Source organism: Furipterus horrens, unplaced genomic scaffold, assembly GCF_987537825.1.
Source record: "Furipterus horrens unplaced genomic scaffold, mFurHor1.1.pri manual_scaffold_12, whole genome shotgun sequence".
Taxonomy (NCBI): domain Eukaryota; kingdom Metazoa; phylum Chordata; class Mammalia; order Chiroptera; family Furipteridae; genus Furipterus; species Furipterus horrens.
The window spans coordinates 88515585-88540759 of record NW_028327182.1 but is presented as its reverse complement, the minus strand read 5'-3'; the positions used below and the strand labels follow the sequence as shown (position 1 = coordinate 88540759).

Here is a 25175-nt window from a genome sequence, read left to right as displayed (position 1 = left end):
ACCTCTGTGAATTCAAACCCTACGCTCTTCATTGAATGTGTTCCTGCCTCCCCGACCTTCTCTGTTCCCCACACTGTGCAATCCTGCCTTGGAGTCTTCACACTTAAATTCTTTCCTCCTGGAATGCTCGTCCCCTTGACTGTCTACAGAAACACCTTGTCTTTCATGCCTTAGCTTGGATTTATTCACTCGGAGAACCTGGTGAGAGATTGCCTATCATGAACTAAAGGGGGGTGGGGACTGCTGGATGGATGGAGGTACTGGGCAGAGGGGAACAAGGGGAAAAAAAGTGGGACAACTGTAATAGCATAATCAATAAAATATAACTTAAAAATATTTTTTAAATGAAGTAGTCCTGATTATTTACTATGATATCCTGTTTTATTGTTTTCAAGCTCTAAACTGAAATAATCTGAAACTTCTTTATTTATGCCTACAATAAAAACATTATAAAAAGTGTAGCAGCTTTAGACTTAAGGAAGAAGGGTTATCCCTTTCTGCTTTGGGTCTTGACCCGTTTTCCCTTTCATGACTAAAGTCAAGAAAAGGGTGCAGGTCTAGGGAAAAAGGCCTGTCATATGCCTCAGGCAGAGGGGAAAAAAACCCATCCAACTTCACACGTGATCGAGACTAATTTACCAGGGTGTAAGAAGCCAGGGGGATGTGCAACCCAAGTCCTAACTGACGAACGGCCATGCGTGCCAGCTGGGGTGACACGTGCCCAGGGGGTCTACAGCGCTAGGCAACAGCTGAGGCAGGTGGCCAGGCAGAGACCCCTGTCCTCCTCTCTTCTCTGCAAACCTGAATAAGTGACGTGGAACATGCTCTGGATATCTGACCACGTACATTTAGTATCATGTCCTGTCTGCACTCCTGATCTGCAGCCACTGATGGGGCTAGCAAATGTACTGGTTTATAATCTGATTAACTGGTATTACTTTAAAACTACTTTTCTAAAGTCATGATTTTAGTTATTAATAATAATCAAGAACTATATTTATATGTTAATTATATTACTTCTAAAGTTAAGACGAACACAGTTTACCTCTTTGGCATACGACTGGATCACTCCAGCTGCTTCTATTTTCCTTTTGCATCTCTGTTTAACAGTCACACTACTGTTATCCAAGTCTTGCATGAGCTTAAAGAAAGCCAGCTCATTAAACAACACTTCGGATATCTCTACAAGAAGATCCTCTCCACAGTCCTTCAGTTTCCTGCCAGCAAACTTTGCCAGTGAATCCTAGTCAAAACAACCAAATCACTTTAAGATTACAGTGAACATCAATTGTGGATACAGCAATACAAATCTGAATTATAATACTCTTCTAGTAAAAAAAATTTTATTACTTTTTAGTATTGACAAACTTCAGTTCTATTCAAGCTGAAATGCAGCATCATCAAATGAAGAACTCTGCTATATTCGAGACACTTTCTTAAAAAATAAAACCGCTTTTCTTTTTCCTTCTTCTAAAATATGGACCATGCTATTTAGAGAACTGGCAGCAACTATAATGCCTGGCGCGCGCCCCGCCCCCTTATCCGGCACAGTCATGGAAGAAATATAAATGCTGGTGTCTTATGGGAAAAAACTCATTGAATGAGCTTCGTAAGGAAAAAAGTAGAAGAAAGTAATTTAGGCTCTAGCTCACGAAAAATTCAATGCTCTGCGCAAGATGTAATGCTCACTCCCTCTTATTCTTCATTTAGGCCCACTTGTGAGAAAGTCAGGAATGGGACAAAAGGAAAGCGCTCTGATATTCTGAGACATGAAAAAATGTATCCAAATTAATATTTTTGGATTTTCCCACAATCATGATTATAGAAGGCAAAACTGAGGAAAAATACATGGATACTGATACACAAAAAGCATCTAAATTACACACAATCGCTCTTTCAGCCTGATTCTAAAAAGGAGTTATTTCTTCCCGTAGAAATAAATAAGCTAAAGTTATAAACATACATTTATCTAAAAATTATCCTAAACATTCTTAAACAATGCATAAAACCACTGATGTCTTATAGTTCTTACAAATTGTTAGTCCTATTAAAGACAGCCAGAACAATGTAGAAACAATGTAGAATTTATGCTTTAGTCTTAAAAATAAAACGGGAAATTACAGTGATAGAAATGTGCATCAAGCTTAGGGTTTTAAAAAATTAGCAAAGTGATAATACTGTCTCCAAAATCAGTTTAAACACAGGAATAGGAAGGAAAACTTTTATAGGAAAATTTCCTAATGAATATTTTTAAAATGTCTTTTTAAATCTGGACTAACACTACACATCACTGAGCTATGTCAATGGGAAGACACACAGGTGACGTTAAGTGTGACAATTTTCCTTCTGTGGCACGAGGAACACAGGGCCCCCAGCCCCGCGCTTACTCACAGCTCACCACGTGCCGGAGGCCCCCGTGCCTGCCGTGACCACCACCACCCAGACGCTGCTGTCCCCTGGGCCCCAGCCGCACCCCTGGCCTCTGGAGAATCACTACTTGGAACATCATCTAAGGGGCTGCTGCAGCCTAAAGAAATCTCTACAATCAACAGCAGGTTTCTGGCTTCTAAAACTTCACAGACTGGTAAAAAATTATTTGAGAAAATATGACAGAAAACTTTCTGAACAGTTCAAACTTGAAATTTCTTACTGAGTAGGAGAGAAATGAAAAGAAAATTTATTAGAACTGGGACGGGCCTTAGAGGTGACCGAATTAAATGAAGGCACAGGCCCCAATCAACTGGTTTTAACCAGGTAAAGGAATAAACTAAAAGGTACTGTAACATCACCCCAGACAGATGCTAGATGGACAGTTACTTGAATAAACTGTGTAATGCCAGAAATGGCAAAAAAAAAAAGGTCTCACCAGGTGGTACATCCACGTCTTACACTACCAGCCCTTACCTGTAATATACTCCCAAGCTGTTTATGGAAGAACCTGACAAACTCTTTGCTCTCGTCATTTTGCTGGGTCAAGGTCAACACCATGCGTCTCACTGAGGTCAGAAGTTGAGGAGAGCAGACTTCATCCATGTGCTCCTGAGGAAAGTCCTAGGTGGTTAGGATATAAGCTTACCTACCATTCAAAAAATATCAATCCACAAAAGAGGAGATCTTATTTTTCTTGTATAAATGCTTCTCAACTTTCAGATATGTGTTTGGAATCATTTATTCACGAGAACACCCGAACCCCACCTCTGTACACAGGAAGAGGTGTGCAAGCTTTGATGCAGCGCAGCAGACGGGCCAGGACAAGAAGCTGGCCGTCCCCAATGTCCCCCTCACACCCTTTCTGTGCCTTGAGGAGAACTGCTCGGGCCACAGTCTCCCCCCGACTGTCCTCCTGCTCACAGTTCAGGCCGGCCTGCTCAGTGCGGCACGAGGAACACCCGTGCAAGGCAGGACGTCCAGCAGCACGTTGCCCCTGTGCACTGGGCGCCATCACTACCCTCCAGCACCCCCGGTCCTGTAACTAACAATGCAGCAAGACGTGACCGACTGCTTTGAGAGTCTAAATGACCCCTAGTTGAGAACCACCGTCCTTTCTTTTAACAAGCCTCCTTGGACAAGTCTCTTCTCCTGAATCCTTTCAGAAGCATGAACCACCCGATAATCCAAACCATGGTTGGTTTTCCAAGGCGAGTCATAAAAACCCCGGTATCAAGTTACCCCAAGGTTCTAATCCCTCTTCTGCCACAAAACCCATTTGGGCAGGTCCTCTAACCTTCCGTTGAGTAACTTGTATTTTTCCCTATATGAATGTGTAGTATGAGGTGGCCATACTAGATGCGGTCTAAGGCCTCTTAAACCTAAGGAGGAATGGTTTTAACTCTTAAATAAGTTATCTACCTATCTATAAGAATAAATGAATATTCTTATAATTTACCAGAATATAAATATTCTTTTGGGGGGAGCAATACATATTTTACAAATAACAGATTCACAGAATAACTGGTGAAACGAGGGTATCTGTCTTATCTCCTCAAATTCTCTTTATTCCGACTCTGAAGTCCTGCTTGGGTCACAGCACTGAGAGATCAGGAAAGCTGTTATTCTAGCAGGGAGACAGGTGCCCATGATGATGACACTTTGTCCCAAGTGCTGTAACGAGGGCGTGTACCGAACATCCCCGCAACAGCGACGAGAAGCAGAAGTTCTGCCCATCAGAACGTGCAGAGCCATCTGGGCGGGGTCCCGAAGGAGAAGACGCACCGACAGGCTGGAAGAGCATCCCAAGCAAAGGAACCGGCACGGGCAACATGCCTTTCTGAACGCTGTCCACAGGACACACGGTGTGTGGGAAGGGACAGGTGAGGACATGTGAAACATGTCAGAAGGTGACAGCAGGATGGACATTAAGAAAAGCAGGTAAGGAATAGGGGGAGATCCGCTCACCAAAAAGGAACATTTGACCAATGACTTGCAGGGCTCAAGGGACAAACCGAGCAGGTGTGTGAAAGGAAGAGCATTCTAGGCCTAAGTACCAGGAAGGGCTTAGGCCTTACCAGTGCAAACACCACTAGCAGGGCTCTAAAGATTAGAAGAGCAAGCAAACAGGAAGACCCCTCAGGAACTATTACAATTGCCCGGAAGCCAAATTTTTCTGGTTTTTTACATGGGATAGTCTGGGTAGAGACACATGACCTTATCTCTCCTTTTGGCTATAAGATAAAGTCTGCGGAGAAAGCAGTTTCTATAATTGCCTTCTTCACGATCTCTTCTCTCAAAATATTCCAATGGAAGCAACACTTCCAGGAAGGAACCCTAAGTGTCTGGAAACAACCTTCTGTCGTCAGTGTCCTACATGCTGAAAAGGACAAGGAGATTGTAAGAAATGAGCCCAATGACAACTTATTTTGTAGTTCGCCGTATCTGAATGAAAAGCCTGACTCCTCATTTCTGCATTTTTAAATTTCCATTTCAGTTAGAATATAAATCAGTGACATCTCGGGTACAAGTCTTATCTTCACTTTCTATTTCTTGCACACTCTCTTCTCTGCTCTGTTCCTTGTTATTAAACAAAATTAATAGGACTGCCTCCCAGTCTCCCACTCTCACTGTTGGTAGAAATATAAATCATTAACCCTCCCTAAGCGACAGTTTTACCTTAATGTCTCAAAAGCCTTAAAAATATTCATAACCTCAGAACACAAAATTCTATGTCTAACAATGACTTCTAAGGAAATAAAAATGGGCTATATATAAATTTAAGTAAATCACTTAAGTGAAGTTCATAATGGTGGAAAACCAGGACAAACCAATAGTTAGCAATAAGAACGGATTAAGGTAACAGAAAACTCTGGTCTCCGAACACTGAGCCCTCAGCGCGGCAACGCACAGAGCTCGCCCCCGGCCGGCCCACGCGAGCCACTCCGGCTCTTCCTTTTCTGCGCAGCCACCGGACGCTGAATCGCCGTGTCCTGGGCCGTGCTCTGGGCCCCAGCTCCCATTTGGTGTCCTCTTCAGGTCACTCTGTCTCCCACTAAGACATATTTCCACCGTCTGCTGCTCCCCACCACTGGCACTACCATCCTTATCTAAGCCACTATCACTTCTCAGCCGACCTCACTGCGCTCCTGGCCCCTCTAACCCGTTGGCCACCCACAAGCCAGACTTTGTTTCTCCCTTAAAACCCTCTTGGAGTTTCCTCTTGAACTCTGAACAAAGTCCAGACTCCTCATCACAGCCTTGAACGCTCTGCGTAACTAGCCCCTGCCTCCCTCTCCAGTCTCACTTCTCACACATTTCCCATAGCCGCACGAGGCCTCCTCTGGTTCCTTGCGTGTGACAAGCCGGCTCCTGCCTTGAGGCCGGGAACTCTGGCCGGACTGATCCTGGCCTTTAAGCTGGCTCCTTATTCACATCCGTCCTTAAATGCTCCCTCTTCAGAAGCCTCCCCTGCCCGTCCAGGCTAACATGGACACTACCATATCATTGCATTCTAATTCTCTGCATGGCACACATCACTGTCTGATACATATTTATATATGTTTTATATTTACTTTCTTTTTGGTCCTTATTCTCATCCTTGCATGTAAGTGCCATGACAGCAAAGGCCTTGAGTTGTCCACCAAACCCGGCCTCAAGTAAGCATTCTATAAATATTTTTGAATGAATAATGAAATGAATATTGTGTCATCACTAAAAACTACGCAGTAGAAAAAGTGACCCAGAAAGATGTTTACAGTATATGAAAAAAACAGAACCCACATATGTGTACAAAATATTATAAAAAGGTTCACAAAACACTGATGGGGCTATCTCTGAGTGACAAAATTGTGGGTCGTTTTTCTTTTGTTTACATGTGTTTTCTTAATTTGTTACAACAGAGTAGTACTTCAAATGAATTAAAAAACAAAAACCAGAAAGTTTATTTTTAAGAATTACTGCTTACCTTCAAAAACGGAATGACTTCCTTCATAATTGCTTTAATTTGTCGGTCTAGCTGCTGAGTATCAATTCTAGGACACGGGACGGTGGAAATTTCACTTACAGGTGGCTGTGAACCATGATTTTCGATAATAGGAGTTTCTATTTAAAAAAAAGATACGTTAGCAAAATAAAAGTCTACGACACATGTATGCATTTATGCAAAACTCAGAACATCATGGTTTTACGCTAAAGTAATACAAAGAAGCAACCACAGTTTTAGCGCCCTTAATAACGGACAGTGATTTAAAACCCCCACATGACACGGGGTGTTACATTCTGACACACGGAGCTCCGGTTCCGCTGTTACTGATCCAACCACGCACCTTCTAAGTCACCACCAGCGGCCCCGGTGGCAGCACCACCGTCGCCCTCGGCCTCGGCCGCCCTGCAGGGGCGCCTTCCGTCTGGGGTGCTCTCGGCCCCCGTTTTCACACGTTCGTATTCCCTCATTCGGGCTAGTGCTTGGTCCAGGTGAATCACAGTGTTCCCTGCATACGGCACAGAAACGTCTCAGAGATTTGAAAGCAAACGTTTTCATGCATTCGTCTAGATTTCTTAATAAAAACAATGTCTGAATATAGGGAAGAAAAACTAGGTCTGCCAAGTTCCAGATACTGTCGCAGCTGGGTACTCTGTGAACAGATCACACTTACTTACTTAACCCGTAGGATGACCCTATGAAGTGGGCAGTGCACCCTCATTTTCAGAGGATTTAAACAACCCGCACAAGGTTTCACAGCCAGTTAGGTGCTAACGCGGGACTTTGAACTCAGGTCTCTCAGACTCTGAAGTTCGCACTTACTTCAGTACACCGTGTCGCTTCACTTAAACAGTACAGAAATAAATACAAATTCTGACGCAAACAATCTACACTACAACCACCGACCAAGGTAAGGGAAAGACCTAGGAATGACATTTCCCAGTTCTCCTCTGTCTACTTCAAAGCTAATGCCAAATAACTGTGAGGGAAAATAATCAGTAAATGAAATAAAACAGGTAGGCCTCAAAGTTACTGGCAACTCAGAAAGTGGGAACTACTGAAGGGGAATGAGTTTATCGAGAGGGATTTTTGTGATTTTTCTCTGAGATGAGTTCAATGTTTGACAGGCATTTACTCAGAAGGGAGCTGGCCTTAGAATCCTTGATAATCAGGATTAGGCGAAAGGAAGACAAGTGTTTTGGCAAAAGGCAGATAACTAACGTCAGGGCAAGGGCTGGCCCTGCCTTTGCAGCGGAAAAATGCCTCTGCAATCATCTCAATCGTGTTCTCATCATACGAACAAACAGCAGAACGATGGGATGTTACCACATGAACTATGGCTTGGAGGTCTGCGGGATCGAATACGTGGGTACCTTTGGATAAGCTACCCCGGAAAACGAATCCAAAGGTATGCTCCTTTTGAAATTTAGGACTCGGGGTTTATTTTCTCTCCCTTTGAGTTATGCAACCTTTTAAATTTTCTTTTATTATTGATGAAAAAATGCAATGTGCCATGCCTTAGAATTACAAAATTTCAGTTTCTACCTCAAATTCAGACATTAACATTGTTACTGGGAATGTGACTGAATGAAAGCATTGCTACTTGGGGGTTTTCCTCCTTGATTAAATGGAAGACTTAAAAGGGTGACCTTTCTCTCACGGAAAAGGAAATTAACATCTTCTAAACTTCTATCACGCATGCTAGAAAGTTCTGTGTATTTTTCATAAGTACATAACAAGGTAAGTAAGATCCCATTTCCTTAGTATATGCAGAGGCAGAAAGGTTAAGGTGACCTGCCCAAAGTCAGAGAGTTAAGAGTCAGAAGATTCCTGAATTTAGACTGACGGATAGATTTTTAAGTCCCTCTTCTACAAGAACTTGCCTTTCTAGACTGTAGGAAAGTCATGTTCTAAAATTATAAAAAATTCTGCTTACCCAGGTCATCTGTTGCAAAAGGCTCAAAATTTGATGAGACAGACAGGACACTTGCATTATCAGCATCATTTTGCTCGCTTATTTTATGTGTTTCTCTCTCAAAGTTCTTCTCAAAAGTTTCCTAAGTTATAGTTTTAAAACAAATAAAAATCACTACTATTTCTTTTTTGAAGTTGGATTAAATTAAAATTTTAACACAGGAACTATTTGCATAAAACTATACACTTAAAATCATGATATAAACCAAAGTTATAAAGCACCGACTAGTCACAGAGGACAGCCTAGCACACCACTTGTCATTCTGTAGACGACATCACACAGACCCAGCTCGGTGAAATTCTAACATGGAAAACTGAACGTTGAAAATTATTTCTACTCCCTCAGGGCAAGTCTCCTACCTCCAAACCCGAACAATGATGGTAGTGGTTTCATATCAGAAGGAAAACAGGATAGCATTATTCATGTATCTTAAATGAACTTTACTGAAGCTTAGTTTACAAACAATACACCCATTAAGTGTAAGTTTGATTTGTTGTGAAAAATATGTGCCCCCATGAACCCAGCTCCACGCCCCTTTGCAGCCCACACCCACTGCACCGCACTCACGACTTCTATCAGCTCCGATTAGCTGGCTGGTTCTACAGCTTCACATAAACGGAACCATTCAGTGAGCGCTTCTCACTGGCAGGCTTCTTTCCCTCAGTGTGTTTCTGAAATTAATCCCTGTTGTTGTATGTTTCATAAGGTCATTACTTTAATGGTTGAATAATATTCCATCGTATGGATATACCAGTCTGTTTATCCATTTGTCTGCTGACGCTCTAGTTTGGGGCTACCATGACTAAAGATGCCATGAACTAGAGTGTACAAGAATTTTTTTGCATGTATATTTTCATTTCTCTTGGATGAATACATAGAAGAGAAATTGCTGGGTCACATGCCAAGTTTATGTTGAACTTTGTAAGAAACTGACAAGCTGCTTTCCAAAGTGGTTGTACAATTTTACAAACCCACCGGCAGTGTGAGAGTTCCAACTGCTCCATGTTCACAGCAACACTTCTGTCAATCTGTAATCTCAGCCTTTCTAGTGCATGTGAGGTGTATCTTGGGTGGTTTTAATTTGCACACTGGCCGTTTATATATCTTCCTTCATGGGGTACCTGTTCAAATCTCTTGCCCATTCTTTACTGAGTTGACTGCCTTACAACAGACTTGTAAAAGTTCTCTATAGAATAGTCTGGATCTGTCATGTACACAGTCATTTGCTATATGTATATATATATACACATATACACCCACTGAGATTATATTCTCTTAATTTTAACTTCTAAAAAACAGAATTTAATCAATCATTCTTTTACAGTTAGTGCTTTCCGTCCTAAGAAATCTTTGCTTATGTCAAAATAAAAAGATTTCCTTATTTTCTTATACAGATTGTATACTTTTAGCTTTTTCGGGACTTGAAGCACTTTCAAATTAATGTCCATATATAGTGATTGGAGCGCTGGGGTGAGGGTGAAACTCATCTTACAGCTGTGTTCTTTCTCCTCGCTACAGACCTTTTAAAATTTTCTCTCAAATTATTAAGTGGAAGTTCTGTCACTGATTAAAGAAAAGCCAAGGATTAGAGAAAATGCTTTAGGAGATGAAACCATTGTGTTGCTCCGTCAAGTAAGACCCGCCGGGGGAGGTACTCCGGCCACGTTACAGCACCCCGAGCAGAAAGTGCAAAGTGTTTCTTCGTCCGCCTGAACCCCAATGCCTCGTCCTCCTTCAGATGCCTACTTTCACCCCTCTTTTTCCTGGGCGTGAAGACTCCTATACACACTCTGAAATGTGTGTATAAAAGCTTCATAAATGAAGCTCAAAGAACCTTGGCCTAGAAACATGGAGAATGAGACTCTCTATCTGATATGGTAACTATTAGCCATGTAGCTAATTATATTAAATAAAATTTAAGTTTAGTTCTTCAATCCCACTAGCCACTGTATTTAGTAGCTGATGGCTACTATATCAGACACTGCAGATACACAACATTTCCATCCTTATAGAAAGTTCTGCTAGACAGCACTGCTCTAGATCAGTGGGTGGGAACACTGGGTGCTGTCCTGCACTGCTACTTAAATGGCATTAATAAAGGGAAGATGTGGACATTCACACTAAATTTAAGTTTTGAGTAAAAAAAATTAAAGAGCTGATTTACTTATTTAAAAGTAATACTAAATATAGTTATTTATGCAAAGTCCCTACAACTATGGACTGAATCTTTGTGGACCCCCAACTCTCCCAGATTCACATGCTAAACGGAGGTGGGGAGTTTGGGAGGCAATCAGGTTTGGATCAGGTCATGAGGGAGGAGGCACCATGATGGCATTCGTGTCCTTAGAAAAAGAGAAAGCCACGCTAGAGCCTCCTCTCACTGTCACATAAGGACACAGGGAGAAGGTGGCCATCTGCAGGATGAGAAGAGGGCCCTCAACAGGCAGCAATTCTGCTGACACAAGACCTTGAACTTCCTAGCTTCCAGAACCATTAGAAACATGTTTTGCTGTTTAACCCTTTGAGTGCCATGCATAATTTGAAATCTGGATCAAGATGAGAAAAAGTTATATCAATATATAACCTGAGGTACAAATAAAAAAAGAGAACAAAACATAAAATACAAATTATTCCATTGTTACTTACATTTATAGCCATCGAAAAAAGAGTTGCTGGGAGCGACGTTGGCACTTTTGGGAAAATTTGTCAGCATTGCTAACAGCGATGTTGGCACTCAAAGGGTTAAATCATATATATATGTATACATATATGTATGTATATTCCTGGCTGGTTTGGCTCAGTGGATTGAGCGTCGGCCTGCGAGCTAAGTGTCGCTGGTTCGATCTTCCAGTCAGGGCACATCAGAGAAGGAAAACTCTGACTCCAAAAAACCTCCGCTGCCTTGCGGCATACCTCTTCAGGGGAAAGGCTAAGGGAGTAAACCCCGACAGAAAATCCGGAGCCGGAGTCCCTAAGGCGGTTTGACGTTGTAGTCAACACCGGCAACTCCTGCGGCGCACCTGAAGCCAAGCTGTATTGACTCCGTCTTTCCCTTGGACCCTTCAGCTGCGAAGAGAGGGGGGGTCTGCTGCATGGGCAACAGCAGACCCTCCATATCACCCTGCCCAGGCTCTGTAGCTTCAGCTCCACTGGAGAGGACACTCCAGCGTCATCGCAAGATGTCGATTCAACACGGGAGGAGACAGATACCATGTCACTCCCGAGTCGGACTGCACAGCCATTCTCGGCGGTGCAGATAGACTCTTAAGAAGCTACACCATCGTCTCTCGAGACGGACGGCTGCCGACGACGACAAATATGTATGTATGTATATATAGTATTTTGTTTACCAGCCAGAGCTGAGTAAAACACCTACTTATTAAGCAGTACAATACCTCTAAACTTTGACTTTAAAACCTTGTGTCAAGTTAACACGATCATACATTATAGCTCAATTTTCAAAATTTGCTATTGATGGTGTGCAGACCAATGTGCTCAAATCTTTTAAAATAACTGGAAGTAATGTTACCTATAAAATTTGGATAAAAAGGGAGGCACTAGAGTTAAAATTATAAAATTACTGCCCTAACTGGTGTGGCTCAGTGGTATGGGCGTCATCCCATAAACCAAAAGGTCACCAATCTGATTCCTGGTCAGGGTACATGCCTGGGTTACAGGTTAGGTTCCCACTTGGGGGCATGTGAGAGACAAGCAATGTTTCTCTCCCTTTCTTTCTCCCTCCTTCCCCGCTCTCCAAAATAAATAAATAAATAAATAAATAAAATCTTTAAAAATAACAAAATTATTGAAAATGATTTATAAGAACACTTGAAGTTATTTCAATTCCTAATAAACTTTAATGTAACATAGTATCTCTCACTTTTTTAATATATAGCTGGACCGACTGGTCATTTCCCACACAAAGGAGTACAGATTTTTCAATTAGTCCTAATAACAACTATCCCGAGTAGCAACCCTTACATTAATTTATATTTGACGGTGTGAGGTCCATTAAAACCATGTAGTTTTAGACACGGGTCTGTGTTCCCGTTGGCACAGGAGTTGCAGCCTGGTGGAGACAGGTTTTGAGCAGAAAGAGATGACTTAAACATGAGTATAAATTAAAGAGTGAAAATCCAGAAGAAAGTACGTAATAGCTGTAAAAAAACTATGTGAGGGAGAAACAAGATAATCTTGTGAGGAAACACGACCTTTCCAGTAAGAAGTGATAACGTTAGCATGTCAGCAGTGGGCAGAAACCCAGTACTATGCTTTCAGCTTCTCCCTCAATTTGCTGATCCATTTGTCTCTAACCCACGGATACCCAGGTGCTAGAAACGGCATAAAAAAGAACGTTATTTGCGATCCAAAGACCACAGCAGAGCAAGGGCGGAACTCTGACACGGGGACTTTCAGGTACTGATGAGGTGCCGCCTCCCCTGGGCGCGGGCAGCTCCCGCCCAGCACCACAGGCCCCATAAAGCCAGGGAGGCGCTGTGTGGGGGACACGGTTTACTGAAAACACACTGTGTTCCTCATCACTCTTTTCCGCTCCCTTTCTACTTTATTTAGTTTTTTAAAAATCAATTTTAAAACATCAAATTACATTTTTGTCCTAGATGACTTTCTCTATCTCGGGCTCTTCTAGCCCAAAGACCCAGTTTATCTTACGTGTGTTCATGCAAGGGTTCTGCCTGCGGTCTGCCTGCTGTGCGGTTTACTGAGCGTCTCGAAGAACACAACTTTTATTAAATGTCTAGTATGAGTCAACTCCTAGGATGGGCAATGGAGCTATAAATACAACCATTTTAGACCTTATAATTGATCACTTATATATAATGTACGTGTTTTGATTTAGACCTCACCTCAAAATAATATGGATTACACCCAGCTTTTTGAAAGAGTGGAAAACCAAATATATTAGGTACACTTATAATCTATAACAACCTATTTAACTTTTTAATGCACACTGACGTTTTGCGTAATTTCATTAATCACTGTTAGCTTACATCATCAGTAGTGCCGAGGCTTTCACTGGGAGTCAGTTCTGAGTTAGATGCTATCCAAGTACCAGAATTCACGGACTTTACGTTCTCCCCTTCTTTTTCATGGTTCTCAGAAATATGTGTGGATACTATGTCCTAGAGATAAGGAAATGAGATATTTATTTCATTCAGACACTCAATCAAAAATTTAAAAGTAGAACCAGACAAAAGAACAAACTCCATACTCCTCACCTCATAGGTTAACTGGGAGGAAGAAATGACACTGAAGATAAAATACTGAAACACTGTTCAGAGAAAGGCTTTATGCAAAAGCTACTTAAGCTATACAAGCAGTTTTATGAAAAAGGCAAGAAGACATATAGAAAATAGCTCAGAAGACCTAAGGAACAAGGGCATACTTTGGTCTAAGAAAGCAACCAGATATAATCATGAAGAACAGCGACCCCAGACACGGCAGGAAAAGAACGGTGGCGACCAGATACCTGCAGTGCATACAAGGCCCTCTGCCTTAAGTAGTCTGTATTAAGTAGCTGAAGCTCATGGAAGAGTTCAATAAGAAAATGCGGACGAGATTCATTTTGAGAAATTAGTGTGGCTACTTCAGAATAAATAGTATCTCGCAAAGCTTCGAACATGGAAAAATCACTCCCAGTTTCTGGAAGATATAAAATATGAGGAAGTTAGTATTGATGAAATGTATTCCCGACAGTTTCTATTAACTTGTATCATTACTCTCAGCCTTAAGTTATGTAAAAATCAGAACATATTTAATTATATTTTGGGGCTTTTAAAGTAAAATAATAAATAAATAAAATTACCAAGATAAAATCAACCATTAAAAATAATCAAGATATATACTCTATAATAATGAAATATTTAAATAACATTAATGGGGTTATTTGGATCATAATTATTTATCCATTTAAAAAAACCTGGAAAATGTTGTACATTTCATAGGAATAATCAGTGGAAATCTTTTAGCACTTGGATGAAATCAATGAAGTCCAAATAGTTATCTTTTTTTGCTAATATGAACTTGTTACAAAAGAAGGAAATTTGTTTAATAATGAGAATAAACTAAATATTACCAATGAGACTTACTATTTTAAACTCTTATCTAGTTATGTACAAATTCTCAAATCTCAGCTGTGACAGTATAGTGATTTAAAAAAACAAACAACAACAAAAAAAACTGAATTTGTGCCCTGGTCGGGTGGCTCAGTCAGTTGAAGCATCATCCCATACACCAAAAGGCTACGGGTTCAATTCCCGGTCAGAGCACATGCCTGGGTTGCAGATTCAATCCCCAGTGGGGAAGATACGGAAGACAACTGATGCTTCTCTCTCTAAAATCAACAAACATGTACTCAGGTGAGGATTAAAAAACAAAACATCAACAATGAAAAACACAATCTGTCACTATAACACAAACATAATAGGTTAATTTCTCTACAGCATGAAATAACAACGTATTATTTACTCATACTCAGTGTAAGTTGGAAGAGGCAGTGGAGACTTCTTGGTTTCACAGAACCTAGGCATTCACTCTTATTATTTAGCAACAATTCTGCCATATGCACTTGTTGATAACACAGAATTTTCACCCTTAATGATACAATCATACTCCAGTATAAATTAGGACCTATTTCTCATTTTGATTTCTCTGAGAGAGAAAAAAAAGTATCTCCAAGTGGTTTAGATATCAAATTCTGTAAACATTCTAGAGCAACAGTGGAACCACACGCAGTTAAATATTTAAGTTCTAAAATATCAGTAATAAGTTTCAAACAAACTTTGAAATGTTGACTTCTGTTTTCAAATAAATCTGCAAAGATTTAGAGATAATTCACTTTTTGCAAAAGAGGACTAAAAACACAAAGCAAATGAGATTTAATAAAACTTTCTACTAATTCCCGAAGTTAACATCTTCAGGCCTCAATTTCCACAAGAAAATATAATAATAATAATAAACATGCTACTTGCCCATCTTGCCTCAGACATTTATGAATATAAAGTAAAATAATATACTGAAGTTCTCTTAGTATTTAAAAATGTCCAAATGTAATATAGTACTACAAAAATTATATTTATTATAAGCAGGAACCAAAACTATCTCTATAGGAAATCTCTACTTATAAGGACAAATCCAGATAAGACACAACTTAATATGCAAAGTTTCGATATATATACTGTAAGTTTGGCACAGTTGTTTAACTTAGAAAAGGTTTATTATTTTCAAGAAAAAAGAATAAGCATATTTAGTATTTTTCATAACTCTGTATGTGATAAAATTACCACTCCATTATATATCCTTAAAGATAAAATCATTCCCAAGTAAGTGAATTATGTCAAACACATGCTTCCGCCCTCCTGCCTGCAGTAAAGAGGTGGGAAGCTTTGGCCACTTTCTCCTCTTGGGCTGAAAATACACTCGTTTAGGCTAGAAAAATCCTTGCTCTCAGTCAGCTTTCTCCGATTCTACATTGCTTCTACCCGCTCTACTTTCCGAGTTCTTTCCTTTAGGAAGTGCCACTGATACATTCAGCTCTGTCTGTGTCAGGTCCTAGTTTTCTTCCTTAAGAGTCCCCGAAAGACAACAGGCTTTTATTTTCATTCATGAGCAGTACAGGAGGAACTAAAAAATATTTACAATTCTAAATCCCACAGAGCCATACTTAATGAAAATACAGGGTTTATGACAAAAATCAACATTCTGGAGTCTGTCATTTCCCATGACCTTTATTTACCATGGCCTTTGCATGCATGTCATAGTTGCTTTTGTTTACTGGTTTATTTTCTACAGATGATGGGTGATGAGAAATAAGCAACCACAACGAAGTCATACACAATACTTTGCACTGCAAATCTGAGGTAGGAATAAAAATAACTGTATTTGTTTCCAAAAATTATTATTAATGCTCTCAAGCATTTTAAAAATTACACTAAATTAACTTTACTAAAACACAAAATTAAAAAATGTTTTCTGTTACCCATGTGAATGTGTTGGTTACGTTCCATACACAAACAGAAAATGAAAACAAAAAAAGCAGCCAATTTTGCCAAGTAAAGAATTAGAAGTAAAAGGCTTTGGAATTTTATGAATATGAATTTTTTTTTTGACTTCTACAAGCCAAATAACATATGTACTAGCTAAACCTAAAAAGTAAAAAACATTAGAGCAATGAAACTAAAGATTTTTAGGACCAATGGGAAAAAAAATACAAAGTGGACACCCAAACTGAACTTATTGTTACCTGGCGCGTCACTGCATGCATTTCTGTTACACTGCTGTAGTATTCTCCTAGCATGTGCTGTAGGAAAGGCAGACATAGGATGAACATGAAATGTGTATGAATAGTAATGATAAGGTCTGTAATTGGAATAAGTGAATAAAAAAATTAAATAAGCAAATTTCTTTAAAATTGTGTCTGAACTAAAATGTTATGCTCTATTTAAAAATAATACAATCAGTGATAATAACAGAAGACTTGCTATAAGTTTCTATTAATGTGACTGATGATGATCACAATAAAATTCTACCATTCATCCTTAGAAGCATACATATCAAGGTGAACCTTCCCTATCTCCTGCTGGAGAAGAGGACTGCATACTTTAATACTAGCAGTCATATATGTTACACTTGAATAATCATGTAACAAAAACTAACACATGGTAAAAAGAATTTTAGGGTAACGGTTAACACTAAGAATAAGCCTTTTTAGGAAGTATGTAAATACATACAAAGGTATATTTACACTATTCCAACAGTTTTCAAGTCACCAAAATTCAATCATGTTATTGTTCTGACAGCAGTAAGGACTGAAGTGCTACAACCATCCATCAGTTATTTATGTAACTGAGCCTTTCAATATAGCTCCTGGCCCTAACCTCCACCCAAATGTTTACTCTCTGAAGGTAACAATACTAGATATAGTGAAAGAAGATGAAAATTATAAAATTTGGGGTCGGGAGAACAGAATTGCTGTTTTTGCCAAAAGGATCCTCGACTGAACAGACCAGGATTGAAACTTCAGCTCTACCATTTCCAAGCAATATGACCCTGAGGAAGTCACTTTAAAATAAGAAAAAAAAGTGATGCTTCTTTTGTGATTACAAAAGTAAATATTCACTATAAAAGTTTTGGAAAATATGGAAGAATTTAAAGATCAGAATTTAAAGATCATAAAACCACTATTAACATTTTCATGCATTCTCTTCCAGTCTTTTTACATTCAGATTTTTGTTTAAACATAGTTGAAACCATACTGTTAAAAGAACACTAAATTTCAATTTTTTCCATTTTGTTTCCTGAGGATGGAGCCTACAGCTAAATTACTGGGTTAAGGTCATGACATGTTAGAGAAAAATTTGTACCAGTCTCTATCACTTTATGAGTGTCATGAAAAATCAGGTGCCCCCTCTGACCACGTATCCATCCTCATCCTCATCCTCACCTACAAATGGAAATAAAGCCAACTCACAGGATTATGAAGCTCAAATGAAATGAGTAATTTGTTTAATTTATAAACAATGAAGCATAATACAAATGATAGCCGTTTCCATCATTTCCACCAAGGTCTTGATGACAACTGAAATTGAGAATCTCTATTCACTGCCCTCTGTCCATGTTTCTTTGAGATGAACTTATTCTTTATAAGTCATGAAAGTACCAGCCCTTATTTAAACTCAAAAAACAGTGGCAAATGCACGACTCCATTCACTCAGTAAACACTGAGTGACTACCATGTGTCAGGTAGCATTCTAACTTCTAACACGTAACATATGAGTATGAAAGGCAGTATCTGTGGCCAAGGGACTTAAAAAGGTGATACAGACACTTAAACAGGTAAATACTAGACGATGTGAAACAGGTAACAAAAAAGGTTTACATAGCGTTCAACAAGCACAGAAGAGAAGAAGAGGAAGCCTATCCCAGCCTGCATCTGAATGGCATTTCAGTTACAGAACTAAGACTACTCTGGAGTCCAGCAGAGCAGGGCCTGCCAAGAGCAAGAGGGCTCCCAGAAAGGAGGGTGCTGCTGTAGCAAAGAGCAGGCTGGCTGGGGGCGCTCAGGTCTGTGTCGCTGAAGACGATGAGAAACGAGTGTGCAGAGGCCGGAAGGAGCCAAACGTCTGCTGGGCAGATTGTGTTATTGGAAGGCACCTGGACTTTGTCCAGCAGGCCTGGGGGCGGCCAGAGTTTGAAGCAGGAGAATGACATGCCTGTGTCTGAACTGTTATTCAGAAAAGATATTCAGAATTTCAGATTAGGAGTTCCAAAGCAACATTAACTAGTTTTCTGTTTAGAATTTTATCAAAATGCATCAAAAGCTAGCATCGCAATAAAAAATTCCAGCTTTAGTGTACTGTAACCTCTGCATATAACCTTGCAGATGACAGAAAAGCGTGACAGACCAATTTTAATATAGCTTTTCAAATCTAAGATGAAGAAGTCCTTACATTAAAGCAAACCAAAAAGGAACATACCTGAAGATATTTCTGTAGACCTACTACATTTTATTATTTTTTCCAGCTGTTCATGATTCTGTCTGCTGAATACTTTTGCTTGAACAGGCGCTTCAGTCTGGGCTGACTGTCTGTTCCTATTTTTGCAAGGTTCACATGTGCTAGACATACTGGCACTCTCATATCCTTGAGTAAAAAAAGTGACAACTATTATCAGTTGTAACTAACTCAAACTGAAAGGGAAATCTATTTCCACAGTGAAATAGTACAGGTAGCTCAATTTAGCATGCTGTGAAGGCCTGGTATAAATAAAACACGGGAGAATAAATGATATGTCCTGGAGATACCTTTGCGACAATCTTTGGAAGCACGGGGTAACAGTAATAGTGAATTCTTTCATTCATTGTCCTTCGCTATCCATATTAATGAGTATATCCCAACTGAAGCTATGTGGCAGATTTATATGACCCAGATTCTCTACTAGACTCCAAGTTAACAAATTTTCAGTATTTAGAAATTAAAAAAAAAAAAAAAAAAAATCACATTCGATCTACGTAAAATGTCCATAGTAAGAGGGGGTAATGGATATCAGTCACAGACGTCTGCCTTCTTACAGTACCTTTTATGTAACATGACTTAGTTTAAAAAGTCTTACCCACACAGAGCGTATTATTCTACTAAGTTTTCCTTCTACATTCCATCCATTCTCTGTATCTGAGTCTATTTTATTTATTTTGCTCTTTATTTTCCACATATAAGTGAGGTCATACAGCACTTATCTTGCTCTAACTTCACTTAGCACAAACCCTCTGACCCACTTATGATGTTACGAAAGGTTAAGATTTCACTCTTTTTTGTAAATGACCAGGTAGTGTTTCACTGTGTATCAGGTGCAACCGTTTTACCCACTCACCTACTGAGGGGCACTTGGGCTGCTTCAGCATCATGGCGACTGTAAAGAATGCTGCAGTGAACATGGGCAGAGGGGGACACATATATACTTTCAAATCAGTGTTTTGGGTCCCTTCAGATATATTCCTAAGAGAGAATCACTGGGTCAAAGGCGGTTCCATTTTTAAGTTTTTGAGGAACCTCCACATCATTTTCCATATCCTTTAATTTGTTGATATAGTAAATTATGTTCACAGGTTCCCTGATAATGAATCATGACTGCATTTCTGTAATACACCCTATTGACAATGACTTTCTTTTGATATACTGGCAGATTAAATTTGTCAATATTTTACTTTTACTTTTGATTTATAGTAATAACTGAAATTGATCTACTGTTACTTTATTCAACCGTTATGTCTTCTTTTCACCTTCCCCTGTATAAAGGTCTCTACTCTGACTTCTGTGTTGTTTCTGTAGTTTTCCTCAGAGAGAATACCAGTATCTTTTCATCTGGACAGGTGAAGGGTGTCTTGTCTGAGTACAGGATTCTTGAGTACCAGCCCTTTTCTGTCCATATATGGATATTATTCCATTTTCTTCTACTTCTTGTATTGTAAGATTGTCAGATTCTTTTTCATTGTCTGCAACGTGTTCTTTCAGTTTGGAAGCTTAGATTTTTACAAAATCCTTGGAATTCTGTAATTCAATCAGAATACACATGCGTGGGGGCGCGCACACAACCTTCCCCCCGACCCCCACCCCCTGGCTGGACAACAGCTGGCTGTTCTCACCTACAGGCCCGAGTCTTCCTTCATTAGAGCCCCTGCATTATTCAGTTCTCTCTCGACCTGTTTTTCCTTCTCCTTTAGAGGTCACTGTATGTCAGATCTCCAAGATTTGTCCTTAAGCCTCTAATCATTTTCAAAAAGCTTGATTTTTATCTCTTAGTACTTTGTGCTCCAGGTAATTACATACTTCTCAATTTTCTGGGCCACTAATTTGGACTTAATAACATTCATCCTCTTTTTAAAATAATCTAAACGTTATACGTGAAAATCACTTTTTCTAGTTCTAAAGAACTTAAGTTAAAATTCAACCTCCTTAAATGTTCTTATTATTTTATTCAAGTGTACACTCCCTCACTAATTCTGTTTTTACTAGATGACGTGTCCGTGGCCCGCTTCTGCCTTCTCTCTGGCTGCCGCTCCCGGTCGCCGCGCTTCCGCACCGTGAGGGCTGGTGGCCGGAGTGGCGTCCTGCAGCGGTGCTGGGGCGTCTCCCTTCCCCGGGGAGGCCGTGTTCTGGCTAACAAGTTGCCGGTCTCCCCTGAGACGGTAAGAGAAGGCCTCTCTGCTCTCAGTGTCCTCAGCTGCCACGACCAAGGCTCTCAGAGGTTCAGGATAGGGAAGGAGCCACCTGCATGCTCAATGACACCCTTGCCACTAGTCCCTGGAAGTGGCGAACGACTGCTACTCTTGGCACGGAGGGACGTGCCAAGAACAGAGAGAGGAGCGTGGGTCTCCTCAGTCAGGTTTTCTCCCAGAATCAGAGCGCTGATCTTGGCCCCAGATGCTCTGAAAGGAGCAGCCCAACCAGGGCCTCGCTGCTCAGATGCCCTGCTAGCGGACCGTCGCTTTGTTCTCCGTGACACCCGACCTGCAGCCCACCTTCCCCTGCCACTCCCAATGCCATTTTCCCGTGGGAACTTCATCATCTCGTGTCTGGGCTCCTCACTGGGCTCTCAGGCGGAAGTCCAGCCACACTCTACTCAAGGTTCACAGGGAAAAGCGCTCACAGTTATTTCTGACATTCACACCCAGCAGGTCCAGCAATAAAGGGTATGACTGCCAAAAGCAGTGTGCAAAATAATACGATTTGTAGTAATACCGTTCCCTTAATTAATAGCCAATAAAGCTACGAAGTAAATAATTTAAACTATGCTAGTCTAACAAGAACAATTTACATAAAAGAAATTAAGCTTGTTACTAAATAATGTGAGAAGTGTCTAATGAATTCTCATCAAAATTAAAATATAAATTATGTGGCATACACAAAATTATCTTTGGAGAGTCCCAGTGGGCACTTCAAAGACAAACTCACCCTCCAAAACAGCTGAAACTGTGAAAAGAAGCATGCTATAAAAAACAGAAAGGGCCAGAGTTCCAAAGGTAAGTACCAGTGTGGGATTAATTCCTCCTCTCTGGGGCACACCAGTGCTAACCCCCGGGGAAAGGAGGGGACCGGGAGATGGCCAACCGCACCGGCGCTGGCTGGGCCAGCCAGGACCGCAGCAGCCGTGGCACCTGCCCGTCACTGTGAGGGTGGGACCCCTCTGCTGCATCGCTCCTTCCCTTCTGCCCCGGCTCCTTCCCGCAGCACTAGGGGCTGACAGAGGTACAAGCAGTGCTTCCGCTCATGTCCACGCCACCCGGGGCCCTGCGTGCATCGCACAGGCCACGCGCTGAGGGCTGCAGCGCAGCGCATCCAGGCCCCGGCAGAAGGGCCGAGGCCGCTCTTGCCGGAACGTGGGACAGGAGAGCGTGGGAGGCCCGTGAGAAGCCGCTACAGGACCATTTCCCTCGCCTCGCCCTTCCCTCTGGGAAGCTGCCATGAGCCTTTCATCTCCTGGTTCTGATGCCAGGACTCCTTTCTGCCACACCAGGGGCACAACCCATTCTACAACCTGGCTTTGCTACAGCTCAGCACTGGCTGCTCGGCAACAGGTGTCCACCCCTCACAGACGCCACACTTGTCACCTCGCGCCTTTTGTTCCGGTGTCACTCTGTCTGTGTAAGTAAGAAACTCCTGGAACCTAAAACGGGCTGCTGCTTTACCAGCCACACCCGCCAGGCCTTGCAGTGCCTAATGCTTAGCATGTGTTCCACCTCCGTCCCCATCAGTGAGTCACAGGAACAGAGGAGGGAAGAAATGGGAAGATTCAGGGATGGGCAAAACCCACAAGTCAGGACATTAACAATTCTAGCCAATTTCCCAAGAAATGAATGAGGAAAATCTAGAATATGTGCTCTTACCCTCTCTAATAATATCAAAAGAGGAAATGGGTCCGGTAGATTATAGCCAAATTATGGGTCTGGTAACCAAATTATAGGTTTGCTAACTGAAACATCTGGCAAGGCAAGAAATCACGTTTAACTCGTAAAGTCTGAATGTGAACTGAAGATTAAAAGATGATTATCACATAACCCGTAAAATCTTACTTCACATACAATAACATGTATCTTTACATAGAGACTTTCTAAAGATTAAAACATATGACTATCACAGGAAGCAAAGTTAAATGAAGATTTAGCGTGCCACTTTTGAAAGAATGTCAACACGTACAAGAAGTGTCCACAAAGTGTGAGTAAAACCATCTGCACGACGTCTCTCGGACAGCAGCCAAGTCCCATCAGAGAATAAGAGAACCCAGGGCTCTCGTTCAGTGGTTCTCAGACTTGGTGTGCCTACTCCTGTGAAAACATCTAAATCTTGCTAAAACACACCCAGAAAAGAAGGCGTACTCAATCAGCCACTATCAGGGTGGCCCAGGAGCCTGCATTTCCAATACGCTCCCAGCTGATGCCAACGCTGCTTGTCCATGGCTCACATTCTGAACACCGAGGACTTAGCTAATCTGATTTCACTACATTATTAGTTTGGTTCTGTTATTATGTCTTTTACTTTTTGTGCCTTGAATGTCTACTGATCACACGTGAATGCATGTTTCTTGTAGGTATTTTTATCCTTAAATATGAAAAAAGAGGATCAGAATATAAATCTTTGCCCTGAAGTAAAATAAGCTGCATTGCATATATAAAAGCATAACTCCTCAGAATAAAAGGCTTTCAAAAATACAAATACATCAATATTTCTGGGGTTAGGTAGGCACGGCCCTAAGTTGGCCAAGGGTCCTCTAACGTGGGAGCTTGTTAGAATTGCAGACTCCCAGGTCCCTCCCCAGTCGGACTAAATCAGAATCTGTCCTTAAACAAAATTCCCACCAAAACTTCCATGAAACATTAATGTTTAGGAAGTACTGCCATATACACTCCTATTAACTAGGTGCGTAAGCGCAGACTAAGATAAAAATGCTAGTTTTCCTTCATTTATTCATATAACAGAAAGCACTGGAGGGAAGGGACAAAGTACTAGGGGAATAAAAGTTCAATGAGTTACACAAAGGACCTCTCAAAATGGCTATTGTCTACTTAAATGTTCCCTGGTGGCACCAAGAATAATCTTGGAGAAAGTACAGGAGTTGTATTTTCATTCATTTTAATGTTTTCAGATCACTGAATACTAAATAAATTAGCTTCTCCCAAACCTATGTAATTAGAAAATTATTTTAAAGGTGACAATGCATATGCTGAGAAAAAGGTGACCCACGTCAAATTTGTTTAACCATCAAGTCAGATTCTTCACATGGGGATAAAGGTAGGGGCCACGGAGTTGAAGAATTCCTGAGCGGTGAAACGGAAAAAAAAGAAATAGTGCATGTATTCTTCTGAACATCTAGTTTACATCATTTTTCAAGGGTTCCATTGCCCCAAAATGGTTAGGATGAATGCTGTCAGAGTTCACAAGTGGATTTTAACTACTGGATTTCTCAGGCCTTTGACTATATGTCTATGTATTGTGAGCTTACAAGAGAGCGAGTAACAGTGTGCAGTGATTCTGCAAACTTTTCTTATTATAAGCCTGAAATACTTTGTCCTTAAGTACCAAATACCACCTCGTTGAACCCAGAACCACTCAAAGACACAGTCGAAAAGTATCATTTGCAAACTTGAAGGAGCATCCTTTAGCTAATATTCTAGATTTTAGGTAGTAAAACTAATTTTAACCTAGTCCTAACGTTCATTAAATTCCTTCAAAATCATAGAAAAAATTTTAAAATCACAGAAGAAAAATGAGAGTCAATAAAATATGGGTTAAGGTTGTACTTTATTAACTAAAGTTCAGCAAGGCTTAGAGCAAACTGTTTTAACAGCAGTTTCATCTATGATATTCAAAGACTGTAATGTAGTTAGAGGCCCACATTTCTTTAAATGAATCAATCAAGGACCTAACCAAAAGTCATGACTGAAGCGTTGAATGCTGGACAAGATGTGATAATAAAAGAGAGTAGTAAAACTAGGGCTTTAGTAATTCTTAAGTAACTTACAAAACTTGGGGAAAAAAATCTGAGTTCACAGTAACCATGTATATAAAAAATATAAGAAGCTTTAAGAAGCACAAAAAGGAAATGCAATGTTTTAAAATACCTATAACATTAAACCCTGTGATAAATTTTGTAAAAAAGGAAATTATAGTTAACTAAAAATGACTTTGTTCCAATACTTCTAGAACAGTGTCCATCCATCTAACCATACTGAAATAAAATGTTAACATGCCAGAGCAAAGTTACCAACATTTATACTGA

General features: G+C 40.5%; 1 protein-coding gene across 1 annotated transcript in view; it reads right to left on the bottom strand.

Annotated features, from left to right (window-relative positions):
- Nucleotides 1–25175, bottom strand: part of LOC149996559 (pericentriolar material 1 protein-like) — a 47159-nt gene that overhangs the window by 7074 nt on the left and 14910 nt on the right. Inside the window, exons 12-20 of the mRNA XM_090258231.1 lie at nt 18881–19045; nt 16648–16704; nt 13876–14048; nt 13397–13528; nt 8349–8469; nt 6756–6920; nt 6395–6531; nt 2905–3051; nt 1046–1243 (exon numbers count right to left, since the gene is read on the bottom strand). Coding sequence (XP_090114357.1) covers nt 1046–1243; nt 2905–3051; nt 6395–6531; nt 6756–6920; nt 8349–8469; nt 13397–13528; nt 13876–14048; nt 16648–16704; nt 18881–19045 — 1295 coding nt within the window. The remainder of the gene's footprint in view (nt 1–1045; nt 1244–2904; nt 3052–6394; nt 6532–6755; nt 6921–8348; nt 8470–13396; nt 13529–13875; nt 14049–16647; nt 16705–18880; nt 19046–25175) is intronic.